This window comes from Plodia interpunctella, chromosome 29 (genome assembly GCF_027563975.2).
Source record: "Plodia interpunctella isolate USDA-ARS_2022_Savannah chromosome 29, ilPloInte3.2, whole genome shotgun sequence".
NCBI classification, from domain to species: domain Eukaryota; kingdom Metazoa; phylum Arthropoda; class Insecta; order Lepidoptera; family Pyralidae; genus Plodia; species Plodia interpunctella.
Genome location: NC_071322.1, coordinates 388,447 through 409,760, shown reverse-complemented (window position 1 = coordinate 409,760; position 21,314 = coordinate 388,447). Strand labels below are relative to the sequence as shown.

The following is a 21,314-nucleotide window of genomic DNA, read 5'->3' as shown; positions in this document are numbered from 1 at the left end:
CTCCCGTGGGAATTTTGAGATAAAATATTGCCTATAGCAATCTTGGATAATGTACCTTTCTAATGGGGGAAGAATTTTTGAAATCGTTTCGGTAGTTTCGGAGATTACCCGCCTCAGACATGCAATCTCACAAACGCTTACCTCTTTATAATAATAGTATAGATGAAGTGAGCAACATTAGAATGTTCAAAACCCACAGGCCAAGTGTGAGTTGTACTTTATACCTTTTAGACTTCCTGAGAATGATCCTTGAAGATCCTTGACAACGAAAGAACGTTCCAAAAACTTATGCAAATTTATGATATTATATCACAAGAATTTCCATTTTTTTGACATAGCTCATAAAATTTGTGTAGTGTTTAAAAAATTACCTTAATGACTTCGTTCGCAAAATACTAGTAGTTTCAGAAACACTGTACAGGGTTGCTGGTATCAAACTGAAAACCTTCCAAAGACTACTCGGGTACATCGAAACAAGCAACTTTTATTCTACGACTTTTCGTGATTCGTAGCTTTTATTTTTCATATAAAAAAATACAATCTGATTATCGATTGTACACACGTTAACTGCATGCAACAGCCGAGCGACACGAGACAGCGCAGCAGCGTTATGTAGCGGAGTCGAACATAGAGTTAACGGTTTATAGAAACGACATTGAAACTAAAAAAATGTTTTTTTTTTATTTATTACGTTTAGACAAAAGTCGTAGAACAAAAGATGTCAGTCTCTATGTACCTCATGCGCCTTTGGAAGGTTATGCGTCAGATACCAGTGATCTTGTATAATTGAAAATTTCACACGTGAAAAAGTGCATGTGGAGATCTAATCCATACTAATATTAAAAATATGAAAGTCTGTCCGTTTCGATTTCACGGCTAAATCGCTGGACCTGTTTTGATGAAACATGTTATGCACACAGTTAAAGAAGCCCGTTCAAATATAGGCTACTTCTTTTTTCAAAAAATTCAATCCCCAAATGACTATTATGGGGGGGGGGGGGTGAAACTTTGTATGAAATTAATGTCTGTTCCGCTATCGCAGAGAAGTACACGGGGCGCAGTCGCGGGCAAAAGCTAGCGATAAATTATTCGACTTCGACATACACCGTCCAAGTAAATTTTTTCGCTCCTAAAATAGTTTAAACGTTATACTATCACATAGAAACAGTCATACTATAAATAAACATGTGCAAAGAGCATATACTTTCTTCATAACAACATACCCAGCACAGACTTGCGACTAAACGCTGCGATTAATCGTAGAATTTGTCGCAAGGTGAAAATATAAATGAAAACTACTTCCTAAAATATTTATTTTAAATTATTATGTCTCAATAGAGTGTGTGTAGTAATTTAAATAAATAACTTATGATAGATAATCGCAGCGATTGTTCGCAAGACGCGGCTTTCACGAACTTATTACGACTATTAAATGTCGCATCACATTTCAGATAATCGCAGCGATTGGTCGCAAGTCGCGGATTTCACTAACTTATTACGACTATTTAATATCGCATCACATTGCAGATAATCGCAGCGATTAGTCGCAAGGCGCGGCTTTCACGAACCTATTACGACTATTAAATATCGCATCACATTGCAGATAATCGCAGCGATTGGTCGCAAGACGCGGCTTTCACGAACTTATTACGACTATTAAAAATCGCATCACATTGCAGATAATCGCAGCGATTGGTCGCAAGACGCGGCTTTCACGAACCTATTACGACTATTAAATATCGCATCACATTGCAGATAATCGCAGCGATTGGTCGCAAGACGCGGCTTTCACGAACTTATTACGACTATTAAATATCGCATCACATTGCAGATAATCGCAGCGATTGGTCGCAAGGCGCGGCTAACTAAAGCTATCAGTCTCTAGTCCTCAGTCCCCATATGGACGTTCTCTTCGCTCCTACAGTCGGCCGCGCTATTGCGCTGTAAGACAATTATATGTACCAATTTTACATACTTAATACAATATTTGTTTAGTATTTAAAAATGAAGCGGTGGTGGTGTAATGGTTAAGTCGCCCGCCTGAGGATCGAAAGGTCCCAGGTTCGAATCCTACTCGTGCCACACGAGTTTGTATACCAATCTGACTCATGTATAGCAGTTTTCATCGACCACCACTTGCTTCCGGCGAAGGGAAACATCGCGAGGAAACCTGCACACTGGTTGATTATTAACTTGTGTGTGAAACGGAGAAGGCAATGGGAAACCACTCCATTAATAATGCCAAGAAAGTTGTTGTGTGTGTTTCATTCCACGTAATGACCACGACCCTCAGTCATGAGGAATACAACTGTGAAGGATTTAAAAATAGTAGAATATTGAATTTTGACATAGTAATTTTAAAAACTGATTTTTCGATAAAATATATATATTTTTTGCCATTGCAATATCAAATGGAATGGCCAACCCGCAGTGTTGTAGCTGACGGGAGACAGAGCCTTCATTTATATTCGACATTTCGTAAATATAATTTGGATCTCATAAAGAAAACTTATGATATTCTGCAAAAGTGACATATTCGAACGTGTCTTTTTTTTCTTTTTGCATTAATTTCATTTTGCGAAAGTTTCATTTAAATGTCATTTAGCGCAAGCATCATTTAGCAAAGTGAAAATTCGCGAAGATGTCATTTTTCGAAGATGTCATTTAGCTAATCTGTCATTTTGCGAACATGTCATTTTGCAAGATGTAATTTTTCGAAGATATCATTTTGCTAACCTGTCATTTTGCGAGTTCGTCATTTTGCGAACATGTCATTTTGCAAGATGTTATTTTTCGAAGATATCATTTTGCTAACCTGTCATTTTGCGAACATGTTATTTTTCGAAGATATAATTTTGCTAACCTGTCATTTTGCGAATTCGTCATATTGCAAATTCGTCATTTTGCAAACATGTCATTTTGCAAACATGTCATTTTGCAAGATGATATTTTTCGAAGATGTCATTTTGCGAAATTTGTCATTTTGCGAACGTGTCATTTTGAGAAGATGTTATTTCTCCAAGATGTCATTTAGCTAACTTGTCATTTAGCGAACCTGTCGTCATTTAGCGAACTTGTCATTTTACGATAATGTAATTTAGCGATGGTATCATAATGGTCACCTGAACATGAACTGGTTGACGAGCACAGCGGGCAGCGCGGCGCGCAACGCAGCCAGCGACCGCGCGGGCAGCAGACCCCACAGCTCCGCGAACTGCAGCGCCGGCATGCAGCTCAGCTTGCTGCCACCACGTTACTCTCATAATCAACGCTCTATTGGGTGCTACCTAAATATATTCTGACAGAACCGAGCCCCTTCGACGGCATCAGCGGAAGTGTGCACACTCGGGACAGGCGAGGAGAATAGCCATCGATTGTGGGGAGAAACCACAAGGTGGGGGTACGCTTGACCAGTCTCAGAACATGTGGGACAGAAAGTAACTGACGTAACGAAACATCGACTGTACGAGCAATCGCACATTATAATTTTCATAGTAGTTTGTAGCTTTGGTAAACATAATTTAATTTAGAATATGACGTGAAAAAGTGCCTGTGAAGGCCTAATTTCTGAATAAATGATTTGTTTTCGATCATATAGGTCAGGAGAGCGCCGACTTAGCGTTTACGCAACCCTCGCGACCGTCAACTTGGTCGTACGCTAGTCTGTAGTTATCGTTCAATAAAACCAGTTAATTCCGTACTCAATTCAAGGTTTTATTCACGATCAGTGATAATTCCTATAACTTTTCTAACATGGAAACGGAGCGCAGTTGGGGAAATTGGAAAACACGCATATTTCACCGAAATTGCACAAAATATTCCTTGTGGAAAAAAATACGCTGGCAGACGGTAACGGTGAGCGTTCGACGTGGCTTCCTCGATTGCCACTAAGTGTGGAGAAGCTAAAATTGGCAGAAAACTACTCCAATTGGAAGTTCTCCATACGTATGTTGCTGATTCACGTAGAATTATGGGAATTCGTTGAAACCAAAAATGAAAGCGACAATAAGAAAAGTGGCGAGGCCTGAGCAGATAATTGGGTCTTCTGCGGAAGCTCTTCAGTACAAAATTGAGTGAAAATCCCTCAAATTCAAATCAAATCAAATTCAAATCATTTATTCAGAAATTAGACCTTCACAGGCACTTTTTCTCGTCAATCTTTATATCGATGGAGTCATACCTTGACAAAATTAGGGGGATTTCTCACCCATTGGGTGAAATAGAATTGGATGACGAATTTCTCGCGGTAATAATGTTGAGTGGATTCACACAGGACTACGACAACTGACACTGTTTCTTCGAAAATATTACAAGAGGTGAAGACAAGAACGAGAGTGGGACAGCCCTAGTCACTACGAAGACACAGAAACAGCTCCGATGTTTCAAGTGTAATGGAAAAGGACATTTTTCCGGAACTGCCCGGAAATGAAACTAGGTCATGATGGAAATTGATCTTTCTCTGATTCCGGGCCAATCAGAAAAAGATCAATTTCCGTCTTGGATGTTTCTCTATATATCTATTTGTATCGTTGAGTTCTACAGATTGATTTGTATTGTTGAGGTATAGAGGTCCCAGGTTCGATCCCCGGTCGGGTCATGATGGGAAATGACCTTTTTCTGATTGGCCCGGGTCTTGGATGTTTATCTATATATGTATTTATTATAAATTATAGTTTCGTTGAGTTGGTATCCCGTAACACAAGTCTCGAACTTACTTTGGGGCCAGCTCAATCTGTGTGATTTGTCCTGATATATTTATTCGAGTAGTACATTTACTTGAACATTCAAAGGGGTGGGAATACAAAAATAATTCGACCAACAAAAATGTCGTAATTAACGCGAGCCAAGAAACGTGTAAACACTAGATACTAAGTAAATACTTATATGTATAGAATACTTACGTTAAAGCTTGTGGAGGCAGTAAGTAACAGCGGCTGAGAGCGAGGTGCTCTAATCGTGATAAAGTCTGAAATAACACATCAGTTATAATCTATATACTATTATTATAAAGAGGTAAGCGTTTGTGAGTTTGTGTGTTTGAGGCCGGTAATCTCTGAAACTGATGACTGATTTGGAAAATGATAAAGTCTGAAATAACACAACATCAGTTATAATCTATATACTATTATTATAAAGAGGTAAGCGTTTGTGAGTTTGTGTGTTTGAGGCCGGTAATCTCTGAAACTGATGACTGATTTGAAAAATTATTTTACCATTAGAAATGTACATTATCCAAGATTGCTATAGGCTATATTTTATCTCAAAATTCTAACGGGAGCGAAGCCGCGGGCAACATCTAATAATACATAAAGAAATCAAGCGGGAGTTGGACGGTCCCCGGTTCGAATCCTACTCGTTCCACATATGTTTTTATACCAATCTGACTTTTCATAGCAATTTTTTTTAATAAATATTTTTTTAATATTTTCAATTACCTAACTACAATTATTTGTAATGTTAAAAAAAACCAAGTGTCAAGATAATTTCAAAGCATTCATGCGATCCACATTCAAAGGAAGGAATAAAAATAACTGTTACCTTCCCGTATCTACTCAAGCAATCTTTTTGAAATTCTGCATAGAGTATGAAGACGGACATAGGGTACCTTTAATCTCGGAAAAAACTATTATTCCCCGTGGGATTTGCGAAAAACCTGTATCGTATTATAGTTGGCGCTAAATGGTAATAAAAACAACCTGCTTCCCTTAGTGAGACAAACGCCAGAGGATATGGAGTGGCACTATTTTAGCACACGCCACATGTGATGAAATATAATCGACCGAGCGACGTCTGCAAATCAACTTGGGGCAAAAAATACATTTTTTTATGTATGTTTGTAACGCGATAACCCTGATTGTGATGAAATTTAATAGGTATTTGGGATCTGTCAATAAATATTTCAAGTGTTGAGGCAACAAAATCGGTTAAGTCATTTTTGAAATATATACACGATTTCGTAAAAACTCATCAAATTTTTTTTTTGTGTTCGCGAGCTCTGAGTTCGCGGCGAACAACATGCGTATCATAAATGCGAAAACTTGTGTGTATGTATGTATGTGTGTGTGTTTATAAGTTGGCGCTACACACTGACCTGTATCCTGAGCAAGGCCTCCTCCTTGAGCTGTGAGCAGTCGGACAGATCGAGCTCCAGCAGCCGCGGACAGCGGGCCACCAGCTGGCCCACCACTGGCCGCACAACAACAAATTATGGTGGGGTGTATTAGTGAAACACACTCCGCGCAGTTTGTAACTGAATCACTGATCATACTGATCCTTTATTGTTGGTTGAACAGGGTTTATATATATTGACGTAACATCTGACGAGCTCGGTGGCGCAGTGGTAAAGTGCTTGCCTCTGAACCGAGAGGTCCCGGGTTCGATCCCCGCTCGGGTCATGATGGAAAATGATCTTTTTCTGATTGGCCCGGGTCTTGGATGTTTATCTATATAAAATATAGTATCGTTGAGTTAGTATCCCGTAACACAAGTCTCGAACTTACTTTGGGGCTAGCTCAATCTGTGTGATTTGTCCTGATATATTTATTTATTATTTATTTTATTAAGGAATTAGTACATAAAAGGTCGTAAGTACGTTATCTAGATCTAGGATGGGCTATCAAGGTGATCTACATAGAAGAGAGACAACAATGAGGGCGTGTGTCTTACTCTGTCACACACTACAATTGCAATGACTAATTTTCATCTTGAAGCGTAGCCGGGACGGGTTGCTAGTGTATAATTGACTGAGCGAGCGAGGTCTACAAATCAACTTGGGGCAAAACATTTTTTATATGTATATTTGTAACGCGATAACTTTAGAAACATTGGTCTGATTGATTTTTTATGAAATTGATTAGCAGTAAAATGTAGTAGGATAGTGATTCAGCTGCATTGTTCTATGAATTGACACTAAATATTGATTTTATCTAGAACATACATATTTCTTTAAATTTTCTTGTCATCTACCGTATTATTACACTCAAATAACAAGTATTCTACAAAAACGTCATAAGGAACATTATGCGAAAGAGAATATGCGACGGTTACATTATGCGAAAGAGACATTTTGAGAACGTGACATTTTGAGAACGTGACATTTTGAGAACGTGACATTTTGAGAACGTAACATTTTGAGAACGTAACATTTTGAGAACGTGACATTTTGAGAACGTGACATTTTGAGAACGTGACATTTTGAGAACGTAACATTTTGAGAACGTGACATTTTGAGAACGTAACATTTTGAGAACGTGACATTTTGCGAAAGTAACATACAAAAGTGACATTTTGCGAAAAGCACACTCACTGTCGTCGGTCAAGCCCCTGGCGCCGGCGGCGTTGAGGCGCTGCAGCCGCGGCGGCAGCGACGCCACCAGCGACTGCAGCGCCGCGGCCGACAGCTCGCACCAGGATATGTTCAGCGACACCAGGCTGCAACACACATATGTATGTGTTACTGACGCTATGGCATGTGTCTGAAATACCTATACTACTGACTTTCGGCCACGACTTCGCCCGCGTTAATATCCCGCGGGAGCCCTATGTCCTTCTCCGTACTTCAAACTACATGTATGCTAAATTTCAAGAAGATCGGTCGAGTAGACAGAGCGTGGAGAGGTGACAAACAAAATTACTTTTTTCTCAATTTATATATTATTTTGGATTAATAGGATTTCGAAACAACCACTGCTGAGAAGAAATGTCAAAAGAAACTCATTTGAACAGTGTTGATCCCTCAGAATGGTTTACGGTTATAACCATAAGGGCTTAATGATGGTCATAATTAAGGGTCCTATTTGTACATTTAGAAATAAGGAATAATAAAAAAATGACTCACTTCTGGCATCCTTCTAATATGGCGGTTAATCCCTCGGCTGTGATCCCCTGTGCCATAGTCAAGTTTAACGTCTCCAAGTTTTTGCATTTTCCTGCAACAAGAGTGACGAATGCGTTGAAAGTGCAGTGAACGCGCATCAGCAATTGTGGTTCAGATACTCCCATTCATAAAATGTTCATTTCTCACGATGTTCTTCAACAAATTGTCCATGTCATGTTCCGAAAAATATGAATTTCACACATTTTGTGGAAGGAACGTTGTGAGAAATTGACATTTTGTGGAAGGGGCATTGTGACAAATTGACATTTTGTGGAAGGGTCATTGTGACAAATTGACATTTTGTGGAAGGGACATTGTGACAAATTGACATTTTGTGGAAGGGACATTGTGACAAATTGACATTTTGTGGAAGGGGCATTGTGACAAATTGACATTTTGTGGAAGGGGCATTGTGACAAATTGACATTTTGTGGAAGGGGCATTGTGACAAATTGACATTTTGTGGAAGGGGCATTGTGACAAATTGACATTTTGTGGAAGGGACATTGTGACAAATTGACATTTTGTGGAAGGGACATTGTGACAAATTGACATTTTGTGGAAGGGGCATTGTGACAAATTGACATTTTGTGGAAGGGACATTGTGACAAATTGACATTTTGTGGAAGGGGCATTGTGACAAATTGACATTTTGTGGAAGGGGCATTGTGACAAATTGACATTTTGTGGAAGGGACATTGTGACAAATTGACATTTTGTGGAAGGGGGACGTTGACATTGTGAGAAGTTGACGTTTCGAAATTTTTTAGTCCCAAAGAAAAAGAATTTCTAAAATAACATTGACGGAATGCTTGAATGAAAAAAAGATTTTATAGTATTAAAGAGTATATGAACATTGAATTTTTATAAATGTTTTGATATTATGTTGTATAAATGTAATATAAATGTGTACTATAATTAATATTAGCGCGGCTGCACGCAGGTTGGTTACAGTTGACTTAATATCTATGTAAATCTTGTAAATAAATAAATAAATATATCAGGACAAATCACACAGATTGAGCTAGCCCCAAAGTAAGTTCGAGACTTGTGTTATCGGATACTAACTCAACGATACTATATTTTATAACAAATACATATATAGATAAACATCCAAGACCCGGGCCAATCAGAAAAAGATCATTTTCCATCATGACCCGACCGGGGATCGAACCCGGGACCTCTCGGTTCAGGGGCAAGCACTTTACCACTGCGCCACCGAGGTCGTTTTAAATGATTCTATTCTGTCACTTCCACAAAATGTCAATTTCTCACAATGTCAAACACAAAAAGATGATTTTAAACATGGAAATAATCAACACATTAATTTTTACGAACAGATATCGATATTTCCCCATCGTTTATATTATATATTTTATGAAATCAATCATAAAACACGCATGTTTTCTTACACGATGGAAAACAACCTCTACACAATATAGAATAAATATCTCCTCACCGATTAAAAAACACGTGGTCGTGGCGATGTTAACACTTTCCAAGCTGAGTTTCTTCAAGGCCGGACACCGGGCCAGGAGGTGGTCCAGAGTGCGGACGCCGACGGCGCTGACGCTGAGGTCGAGATACTGCACGCGCGCGGCCGCTGAGGCGCCGGCCGGCCGCCACTCCCCTATCTGCTAACAGAGTTGGTGGTGATGTGGATCGAAATGTCCCAGGTACGAATCCTACTCGCGCCACACCTAGTAGTAGCTTTGGTAAATGTCATTTGATTTAGAATCATCAGATTACGTGAAAGTCCCTGTGAAGGCCCTAATTTCTGAATAAATGCTTGATTTTGATACGATTTGTATACCAATCTGGCTCATGTAGAGTAGTTTTCATAGAGCACCCACTTGCTTCGTGCACATTGGTTGACAGATTAGTTAGAGACACTAGTGTGTATGCAAAAAAAAACATGTCAAATTCCTAGTGTTAGTAATAAAACACACAATAAGAAAGCCAGAATGAGCTCAGGCGCAAAATGGATCTTTCGCGACAGGGATTAAGAATAAAAATCGATTTTCAAAGCCAAAACGTTATTGATAAGTCTTTCTAATATTTGTCTATAAACCTATGTCTGTTCCACATCTCCTGTGAAAGTCATTCTGCGCCTGAGCCAAACAATGGGACATTTTACGAAAGAGACATTCTGCGCCTGAGCCAAACAATGGGACATTTTACGAAAGAGACATTCTGCGCCTGAGCCAAACAATGGGACATTTTACGAAAGAGACATTCTGCGCCTGAGCCAAACAATGGGACATTTTACGAAAGAGACATTCTGCGCCTGAGCCAAACAATGGGACATTTTACGAAAGAGACATTCTGCGCCTGAGCCAAACAATGGGACATTTTGCGTAATAGACATTTTGCGCCTGGGCCAAAGAACACTCACCTCAGAGTTAGCCAGCCGGACTATCGTGGGATTCCTCGCCAGTATTCTCCCTAATGCGTTTTTAGTTAGCGTCTTATTCCCTAAGTCTAATCGCTGCCACAGCGTCTCGTCGCACGCTATTCTGTACCATCTGGAATAAGATTTTAGCTCTTTGAGAAAAAATATATAAGTACTAGATTTCGCCCGCAACTTCGTATGTAAATAAAAATCCGTCTCCCGTGGGAATTTCAGGAAATCCCATCTTAGTGCTCCCCTACACTGTCCTAGGAAACTACACACCAAATTTCAGCTTTCTACGCCCAGTAGTTTCGGCTGTGCGTTGTCTGACAGTCAGTCACTCAGTAACGCAAGAGTTTTATATATATAGATAGATTATTATAATATACTGCGCCTTAGGGCATCGATCCGGGGAATTTCGGCATAAAAAGTACCCTATATGTTATTCCAGGTTATATTCTACCCGTGTACCAAATTTCATAATAATCCGTCCAGTAGATTTCGCGTGAGAGAGTAACAAACATACCTACATCCTCACAAACCTTATTATAATCCTACATCCTCACAAACCTTATTATAATATTAACAGGATACCAGTAGGCCAGTCCCGGCTTCGCTCTAGTACAAACGTGATGCTAACTAATAGTATAAATGCGAAAGTGAGTTTGTTTGTCACCTCTTCACGCTCTGTCTGCTCAACCGATCTTCTTGAAATTTTGCCTACATGTAGTATGAAGTCTCGACACTTCAAGATCGGTTGAGCAGATAGAGCGTGAAGAGGCAACAAACATATGAACAAACTGTTGAAGTAATTAAACGCACCTACAATCTGACAGTTGTCTATGTCATAGATATATCTCGCTCTTCTAGCTTCGGCCATTACGCTATTTATTGTGTGCGCTATTAAAATCTTATTATTGTGTGCGCTATTAAAATCTTATTATTGTGTGCGCTGTTAAAATCTTATTATTGTGTGCGCTATTAAAATATTATTATTGTGTGCGCTATTAAAATCTTATTATTGTGTGCGCTATTAAAATCTTATTATTGTGTGCGCTATTAAAATATTATTATTGTGTGCGCTATTAAAATATTATTATTGTGTGCGCTATTAAAATCTTATTATTGTGTGCGCTATTAAAATATTATTATTGTGTGCGCTATTAAAATCTTATTATTGTGTGCGCTATTAAAATATTATTATTGTGTGCGCTATTAAAATCTTATTATTGTGTGCGCTATTAAAATCTTATTATTGTGTGCGCTATTAAAATCTTATTATTGTGTGCGCTATTAAAATCTTATTATTGTGTGCGCTATTAAAATCTTATTATTGTGTGCGCTATTAAAATCTTAACTCGGTACATCCTGTGGCTAAGTAGCCACAGGATTTTATTATTTTCATCCATAACCCTTCACAAACACAGTTTCGCATTTATAATATTAGGATAATAACTCACCGCTTACAGACCAACATGACTTGAGCGAGTGTGACCTTCGGCAGCCATCGGAATATACTCAGCATCATCTCGGCCGAGAGCGACGCGAACGAGTCGCCGTCCGCTGGCGACTCGGCCACGTTGTACACGATTTCCTCCTCTTGTGTAACGGCTGAAATGAACACAAACGTTAATATTCTTTTTCAAAATATAAATCTATACTATTATTATGAAGTGGTAAGCGTTTGTGAGTTTGTATGTTTGAGGCGGGGATAATCACCGGAACTACCGAACCGATTTCAAAAATTCTTCCACCGTTAGAAAGGTACATTATCCAAGATTGCTATAGGCAATATTTTGTATAATGTACCTTTCTAATGGTAATAATATATTTATACATCACATAAGTTTATACAAACTCACAAATGCTTACCTCTTTATAATAATAGTATTGATATTTACAGGGTCACTGGTATCTGACGCATAACATTCCAAAGGCGCATAAGGCACATAGAGACTAACATCTTTTGTTTTACGACTTTTGTCCAAACGTAATAAATTAAAAAAGAAACACATTTTTTAGTTTTAAAGTCGTTTCTACAAACCGTTAACTCTATGTTGGACTCCGCTACATAACGCAGCTGCGCTGTCTCGTGTCGCTCGGCTGTTGCATGCAGTTAACACGTGTACAATCGCTAATCAGATTTTTTTAAAAATTAACGAAAAGTCGTAGAATAAAAGTTTCTTGTTTCGATGTACCCGAGTAGTCTTTAGGAGGTTTAGCGTTTGATACCAGTGACCCTGTATGTAAAAAAAACACAACAAAAATATAAAAAAAACTTACAGTTGCAACTGTTCCGCCTCTCCTTGCCTCCAGTAACGCTGGCACGGGCTCCATGCGTCTTGCCGCAGTATTTCTCCGCGACATATTGTCTGAGAGGAGTCTCCTCCTCGTGGAGGCACTCTTCGGAGAATGATGAGTTCAACTCGTTGTACGGCACTGGAATGGATTTCTTGTATGTTTTATACTGGTTTGTCTATGGGATTTTGAGGTTGTATGTTTTACACTGGTTCGTCTATGGGTTTTGAGGTTGTATGTTTTACACTGGTTCGTCTATGGGTTTTGAGGTTGTATGTTTTACACTGGTTCGTCTATGGGTTTTGAGGTTGTATGTTTTACACTGGTTCGTCTATGGGTTTTGAGGTTGTATGTTTTACACTGGTTCGTCTATGGGTTTTGAGGTTGTATGTTTTACACTGGTTCGTCTATGGGTTTTGAGGTTGTATGTTTTACACTGGTTCGTCTATGGGATTTTGTCACTAGTCACCATCGAATCGATTCGAAATGAGATTCGCAGCTGACCAATCACAGTGCGCTATTGTGACGCGACGACAACCACACTGCGGTGTGGTTGTCGTCGCGTCACAATAGCGTGAATGTGATTGGTTCGTCGCGTCTCACTTCACTTCGATTCGATAGTGACAAGTGACTTGCAAAATCGCACTTCGCCCACAGACATAAGTCTCTAGTGCATGCACATTACATTAGGGTAGTCGACAAGGTCAGAGAATACTCAAAAATATGTTTAATTTATTTAAAATACATATGTTGTCCGCGGCTTCGCTCCCGTGGGAATTTTGAGATAAAATATAGCCTATAGCAATCTTGGATAATGTACCTTTCTAATGGTGGAAGAATTTTTGAAATCAGTTCGGTAGTTTCGGAGATTACCCGCCTCAAACGTACAAACTCACAAACGCTTACCTCTTTATAATAATAGTCTACTTATATAAACCTTTTATTTTAATATTATTTTTATTGTTTATACTATTTTTTTTTTCTTAATATCTAATTTTTAATAATGTTTTGAAGAAATTTTCCCTATGTCAGCCATATTTTATGTAACAAATATCAAAAGTCGCCAACTCAAATTTGCTATGTAATTTAAACAGGCGCTTGACTATTGATTTTAGCCAATATAATATTATATATATATATATATATATATATATATATATATATATATTCAATAAACCCTCTATAAAGTCAACAAGAAGCGTCGCAGCTCCTCCAGGCTCCGGAGTTCGAAGATAGGATTTTTTTCACCGCGGGATGAGTTGACTTACTTTAATTACTTTCTTTTTGAGCACGATCTAAATACCTCCCTTGACAATGTAATCATGCGATGGCCAAGTTGATCTATTTATTTAAAATCTAAAAGATTTTTAATATTGATATGATAATACTTGCGTAATAAAACTTTACTAGACAGAAAGAAGGTCCAAAATAAATTAATCGACTTGGTATTACATGGATCTCACAACTTTTCACGGTAGAAAAACTGAGCTGCGAGACTTGGGTTTTTTTACAGCATGTTTTTGATGGGATTTTAATTTGATTAGTTGGAAGATAGGATTTCTCTCACCGCGGGCTGAGTTGACCATACTTACTTTCTTTTAGACTGTGTTCTAAATATCTCCCTTAAGTTTTATAAACCAAAAATGTCGATAATTGTGCAATACAACTTACGTTTAGAGGGGCCGGGCGTGGGGCTGCAGGGGCTGGCCCTGGCCCTGGTCCTGGGGCTCTTGGGGCTGCGCCGCGCCCGCGGGGAGCTGATCACGTTCGGGTTCACATTCTCTATGTTCTGTTTCCTCTTCAATGTTTTGTGGTGCTGTGAATAAAGTAGTTTGTCACTTTTTCGCGCTTATATGTCTGCGAAGAGTTTTATATATATATATATATATATATATATATATATATATATATATATATATATATATATATATATATATATATATATATATATAACTCTTGACAGACAACGTATAGCCGAAATAGTATTGCTGGGCATAGGAAGCTAAAATTTGGCATGTGTGTTTGAGTGTAGATGAGCACTAAGAGAGGATGTATGGAAATTCTCCCCCGAAGGGGGTGAAAAGAGTGAAAAACTTTTATATGAAAGTTCCACACTGTTGAAATTAGTGACTTGAAAATTTGGATTTTGGTGGTTTACAACAAATTAATGAATGCGTGTTTCAGATTTTTCTGAAAATTATCCCTCAACCCCTTCAATGAAACTCACGCGGATAAAGCCGCGGGCAAAAGCTAGTACTTATATAGTCTGTGAATGCCAACTCCACACTGTCGTCGCCGAACTCAGACACATGTCAAAGAGACAGTACACATCAAGTATATACTTTTATATTTTTGGTCACACACTGAACCGTGTTTCATATATCATTATAACATGTTATATTCCGTGTCAATCTCAACCTTGACGTTGGCAAAATCATCGTTATGGCGAATGATGGAGCCATGACACTTAAAAATATATATATATTTGTTGCACAAATTATAAACCATCCAACTTTCAATATTCATTACGCCACAACTTTTGAACGGCTGAACCAATTTTGATCAAACATATCATAACAAGAACCACTGCATAAAAATTAGCTATCAAATAAAAAAAAAACAGATCCGAGTCGGTTCCACCAATGATGAGTTTGATCTGTCTGTGTACATGGCAGACAGACATACACACTTAGCAGTTAATCTTATACCAATCCTCTTTTTGCGTCGGAGGTTAAAAACATGTTATGATAGTGATGGAGTGCTGATAAAAACAGACAACAAAGACTTAGTGATCTTATATTATAAGGTTTTTTTTGAAGTATGGAATTCTAAAAATATATCTTCAAAATCAAATCATTTATTCAGAAATTAGGCCTTCACAGGCACTTTTCCACATTATATTCTAAATTAAATAATATTTACCAACACTACAAACTACTAGAATCTTTCTTCCTAGAATACCCAATACAATATGAATCACTGGACACTATGGTATTTAGCTCTGCTCTATAATACTGCAGGTTAGCAATACTTACAGAGCCGGTGGAGGTGAATGCGAGCTCACAGTGTTCATGGTCATCGGGCTCCAATAAACTGACCCCCATTTCATGCAGCACCTGGACAATGAGTTTTTAAATAAAATGTCATTTTGGGAATGAGATTTGGTAGTCAGAAAGAAATAACTTACACCTCAAAAATTACACATGTGCTGGTCAAAAGTTGATCACATAATGATAATTATAAACTATTTATTGAATAATAAAAATACATTACACTAGCAGCGCCCCGGGGCTTCGCTCGCGTGGGAATTTCGGTATAAAAATTACCCTATGTGTCCCAGGCACAGTTATAAGAAAATTAATATAATATTCTTAAATCTGTGTTTACAGGTTATATTCTATCAATGCACCAAATTTCATAACAATCAGTCCAGTAGATTTTGCATGAAAGAGTAACATAAACACAACAACTTTCACATTTACAATACAAGCTGTATATAGCTGGATTGTTGCAGTACATAGGCTAACTATTATGCTATAGTAAAGTCTAATAACGGTAACAGATTACATTACAGCACCTATAAAAGCATGGCAGTAAAACCGTAACGGTTTTTCCAGGATGGTGATGTGATGTCATAGGAACATGGAAAAGGCGTAAAAAAATGTGTGGAAAGAACTCAACTCACCTCATAGATACTCATTTTATGATAAATATGACGACACACCTTACTTTTAACACGGTTTACGTGTAAAGAATCACGAGTATATTGACTAGCGAAATAAAATAGCGGACCTAACCAAAAATTGGATGGCAAAAAAAAGCGGGAATCTCATGACATTTACCTTCTCATCCGTTTTTGTGTCCATCAAACTCCACCTCTTCAGAGACGAATTACCAAGCCGTATACGTTTCCTGCGGCAAAAATCACATTTACACTGTATATTCTTCAAAATAACCGGATAAATTTGTAAAAAATCTGGACGCTGCATTTGCTTTCGCGCCTTCCACCCTTTCAACTTTGCCGCTCAAAATCAGCTGTCAGCATACAGGTGGGCTCATAAAAAAATGAATGAAAAACACACAATTTACCGTGGACTTTCTAATTCATCGGCTTTTCTCGATGTCGGAGTTTCTTCCTCGCCATTATTAACACTCATTATGATTGATAAAATATATTTGATTTCAATAATAAATCAAGCTCACGAAATGCCGAAGAAACGTCATTGGCAGAGAAATATTTTTGACAAATTGCAATCATCCATCTCTAGTATAGACAATAGAGCGAGGAAGTGTTGCTATTGTTTTATTTATATTAAAGGTACTGATAGTATAGAATGCATTATATAGCTAAGTGGGCTAAGTGCCTTTCTCGATAGTTTCGGGAAAGTACGGTAACTGCCGAAGAACGCTTTCGGCTCTGTACTTTTTCATCGTTGTCAAGACTGGAATAGATCGAGAAAGTAATTCATATATTCAAGATTCAACGCAATACTTATAACAAAATAAAAGCAAGATTAGATTTGCTCGTCAAAAAAGATTTGTAGCGATAATATCATAAAGTAAGCGTATGATATCTTTAGTCTTAAATTTGAATAGGAACCGTGTAGTAATTCGTTGAGTAGTACTACATTATCAATATGAAATTCTTTATCCAACACTATTTCTCTCTCTTTCATTTTACGAAATGAACGGCACTTCTTTTCTGATTTAAAGTTTTACTTGCATTGTGGAGTAAACTCACTTCGACCGATGGAAACGCAGTGAGAAATTTGAAAATTATAAAAGACAAAGTCGCACTAGATATACTGTTAATATTTTCACTTTAGGCCGGCGTCTACCACATTGATTATCTCTCGGTATCGTCTATATTTTTCCTGTTGTCAAAGTCAAATCATTTATTTAGAAATTAGACCAAGACAAATTTTACAGGCATTTTATCACGTCATATCCTAAATTATTAATTTTATTTTCATTACAAATAAAATTGTATTTATTATCTTAGCTACAAAATACTAGTAGAGTTCTATTTTAATAATAATAATTGTTTATTTCAGATATCGTTACAATATCCACAGTAAAAAATACAGTAATAAAAATATTAATATAATTACTAAATTATAATTTCTTGGGACTTACACATTTTGTTAGAAATAATGTGTGTGTAAGTTCCTTTATTGAGGTCGTTGACATGTGTCATAGACAATTGGTATTAATTTTAATCACTGGCAACATTGTAAACGTTTAGTAACTTTGACCAATCACATCCTTTGATTTTTGCATAATAACGTCTTATTGGTTCATAATATTCCTACGACAGCCAATCAACAGCTTTATACGTCATTAGGCTTTACTTTATTTCGTCACGATCATGACATTTTCAGTTTTACTGCTATTGCTATAAAGGCTTTTATTTCATAAATTAGGTGTACCTGTGCATTTGCGACATGCACGCCACCGTTTTGATAGCGGATTGAAATCAAAACAGAAACAAAGGCCGAAAGGCAATCGCGGGCTGGTTAGGCCGTCGTTTTCTTTGTAAATTATACGCAAATAATTCGAAAACAATAATCGAAAGTGACAAATTTATCGAAAATTTTACTATTGAGTGCTGTGTGTTGCGATTGACGCGAAAATGTCGGCACGTAAGCTGAATACTCTTGAAGATTTGAGCGGTAAGTGCAACTGAACATAAACATTAAAAAGAAAACATGCATGACGAAACTTGGTTTACTTGTTTTTATCAAAGATAACAGCTTTATATGGTGCGAAAATGTTGAATGGCGTATATATTTTTTATTAAATGTATCTCCAATGGTAACGACAACTTATTTTCTTTTCAACATAATCACAGCTGTGTTTACATTTTGATAGAATATCGCCAAGAAAATGGCGTAGTTGTCGTATTTAAGTCGTATTGAACTTTCGAGGTCATTGAATGTAACTATTTATTTATTTGCGTCATAATTAATTAGCTGATGCGTACGTGTAAACGTGATTCCATCGGGGATTAGCCGCCAATTATAATGTTGCTCTCTCGGGTATATTTCCTATTTGCATTGCCGACTTGCGTATTTGGTCGGATTACACCTGTGGTGTGGTAACCAGCTTCCAGTTTATGTTCGCCTGGTACTTGCACCTATTGATTGGTAGACATTTTGTTTACGTTTTTGTTTGTAAACAACAATATAAAAATTACCTGTCGTTATTATTTATGATTGGTACACGTAACAAATAAGTATGATTCAAGTAGAATTTGATAGGTATTTTGATTTGTACCATTTCAAGTGAATAAACATTTCATTAATAAATTTTCTTAGTAAAGCACTACCTATTCGTCATAAGCATCTGTCTGTGCATAGAATGTTTGTGTAGGTTTGTGGCGGCATATAAACAAATTTCACTTAGGTAAATATGTAAATATGTGTTCTGTGTTTATCCTATGTTTTACCTACATGAATAAGTGTTACTACACTCCATTTTTTCTTAAAAGTCTTTTAAAACAAACTTAACCAACTCATTTTACGATATTACAGCAGATTTATCAATCAAAATCGACTACTTTTGTAGGTACTAAATGTTTACTTTGAAATTTATAAGTTTATAGTAATATATTTATTTATTTTCTAGTAATATATTTAATATATTATTAGCGAATGAAACTAGAAGTAAATAAAATTTAGTGCCATTAATTAATTTAAAAACTAAATTACTTGTATGGATTATATACATGTCACACATCTAGGGAGGAGGGAACTGGTCATCTCGTTTCTCATATATTTTCATGTAAGTTAATTGTGTTTCACATCGATATATATATATATATATATATTATAATCAGCACTCGGATCACAATCATAACCTGTTTTGATATACCTTTTGACTATGTACATTATGTACTTTTATATATTATTAGAAAGAAAAAAAAACATTGTAAGAAACAATAATGGTAAGCCGATCTGGCATGATAGGGACCAACACTGTTCAAATGAGTTTCTTTCGGCATTTCTTCTCAGCAGTGGTCGTTCCGAAATGCCAAATGTTTGTAGCTTGTGAGAAATAACTATAAATATAAAGATTGACGAGAAAAAGTGCCTAATTTCTGAATAAATGATTTGAATTTTGAATTTTGAATTTGAATTTGACACATGCTTTTTAATTTTGTTTTTGAAAATAATAATAAGTAAATTACAATTGTAAACGTAAAAACAAATTAAATTAAGTATTTATTTTATTTTTTATTTATTTATATTCTAGATGTTTACCTGCAGCTTCGCCCTCAGCAAAGGTTTTTCCTTATATTAACATGGGATTGAGAAAAAGAGAGTTGAAATGAAATATCCGTAGCGTGTTTATTATAAAAACACAGCTTTTTATTGCAAAGTTTATTTTAGTAGCATTTAGCGCCACCTATAATAGAATAAAAGTTTTTCGCGAATGCCACGGGAGCAACAGTTTTTTTTCCGGAATGAACGGTACCCTGTGTCCTTCTCCGTATTTCAAACTACATGTTTGCAAAATTTCAAGAAGATTGGTTGAGCACATAGAGCGTGAAGAGGTGACAAACAAACTTAAATGCGAACATTTACAATATTAGCTAGGTTAAGATACTAACTGATTTATTTTTGACACAATTGAAAATGAGTTAATTACTGTAAATATTGTTTACATAGTAAAAGAATGTATGTTAATTACTAAGCTGGATAATAAACAAGGTAAACCCAATTATAGAAGAAAAATATTATTGTTTTGAATAACATGCATATTTTGAATATCAGTCCAGTTGAGAAAATAATATTTAGCTACTAGTTTGATAAGCGGCAAGGTCATACAGGCTATAAATTTTTATTTAATATAGGTACTTTATGTGCACTTTATTGCACAAATTGTGCAAGATGGGAGCTTGATTTTAAGAATATATAAAACACATTTTTTTTAACACCCGACTACAGAAAGATGTTATTAAACTAGGTAAAGTCTTTTGTATCTGTATGTTTATTAATGGTATCACAGCAATCAATCAGCTAAACTGTATTTTGATCTAGTTTTTTTTTAATTGAAAGAGAATTTAATCAAGTGTGTGTACCAACACACACTTGATTAAATTCTCTTGGTTGGAAAATGTGTGTTCGGCCATCTGAAAGCCTCACTCAGGTTGGATACTACTGGATGGATTTTTGTACGGTTTTCACCAATAATGTGTTTCCTGAGGATGATTTACGTGTATAAGGGTTACACAAGATTGTAAGACGTACTCTCTATTTTTATCCTTATTATAAAACAAAGACCTCTGTCGCGTTGCGGCAAACTCAAACTACTGCGCGGAATTCATTTTGGTTTTCACCAATAGATAGACTGATTTCTTTTCTTTGTTGACGAGCTCGGTGGCGCAGTGGTAAAGTGCTTGCCTCTGAACCGAGAGGTCCCGGGTTCGATCCCCGGTCGGGTCATGATGGAAAATGATCTTTTTCTGATTGGCCCGGGTCTTGGATGTTTATCTATATACGTATTTGTTATAAAATATAGTATCGTTGAGTTAGTATCCCATAACACAAGTCTCGAACTTACTTTGGGGCTAGCTTCTGTGGAAGCTAGCCTTCTGTGGAAGGTTTAATATAATTTAGTATTTTTTTTGCGCGAGCGAAGCCGGGATGGGTCGCTAGTTGGATTTTTAAATATATCGCTTCGAATGAAGCTGTTCACATAATTATGATCGAACTTCACTTAGAAGTTCGTTTGATCTTCAAGTAT

The 21,314-nt window shown here is 36.8% G+C and overlaps 2 protein-coding genes across 5 annotated transcripts in view; one reads left to right on the top strand and one right to left on the bottom strand.

Moving 5' to 3' along the window:
* Positions 1-337: 337 nt before the first annotated feature.
* LOC128682203 (S-phase kinase-associated protein 2-like) lies at positions 338-16,835 on the bottom strand. Of its 3 annotated transcripts, none has more exons than XM_053766792.2 (14): positions 16,656-16,835; positions 16,409-16,478; positions 15,602-15,682; positions 14,238-14,382; positions 12,552-12,707; positions 11,729-11,879; positions 10,272-10,401; positions 9,336-9,513; positions 7,838-7,928; positions 7,307-7,431; positions 6,092-6,186; positions 4,902-4,966; positions 3,123-3,242; positions 338-1,941 (listed from the first exon to the last, which is right to left on the bottom strand). In XM_053766792.2, exons 1-14 carry the CDS (start codon positions 16,721-16,723, stop codon positions 1,875-1,877), a joined length of 1,542 nt encoding a protein of 513 aa, XP_053622767.1. In that variant the 5' UTR covers positions 16,724-16,835; the 3' UTR covers positions 338-1,874. The 3 variants fall into 3 exon arrangements, with proteins under 3 accessions (XP_053622767.1, XP_053622768.1, XP_053622769.1); XM_053766793.1 differs by having other exon boundaries at positions 9,336-9,510; positions 16,656-16,833; XM_053766794.1 differs by lacking the exons at positions 16,409-16,478; positions 16,656-16,835 and adding an exon at positions 16,252-16,381.
* A 1,198-nt stretch (positions 16,836-18,033) lies between these two features.
* Positions 18,034-21,314, top strand: part of BNIP3 — a 40,096-nt gene continuing 36,815 nt past the window's right edge. For both annotated transcript variants that reach the window (XM_053766797.2, XM_053766795.2), the window contains exon 1: positions 18,034-18,238. In XM_053766797.2, coding sequence (XP_053622772.1) covers positions 18,199-18,238 — 40 coding nt within the window. In that variant the 5' untranslated portion in view covers positions 18,034-18,198. The remainder of the gene's footprint in view (positions 18,239-21,314) is intronic.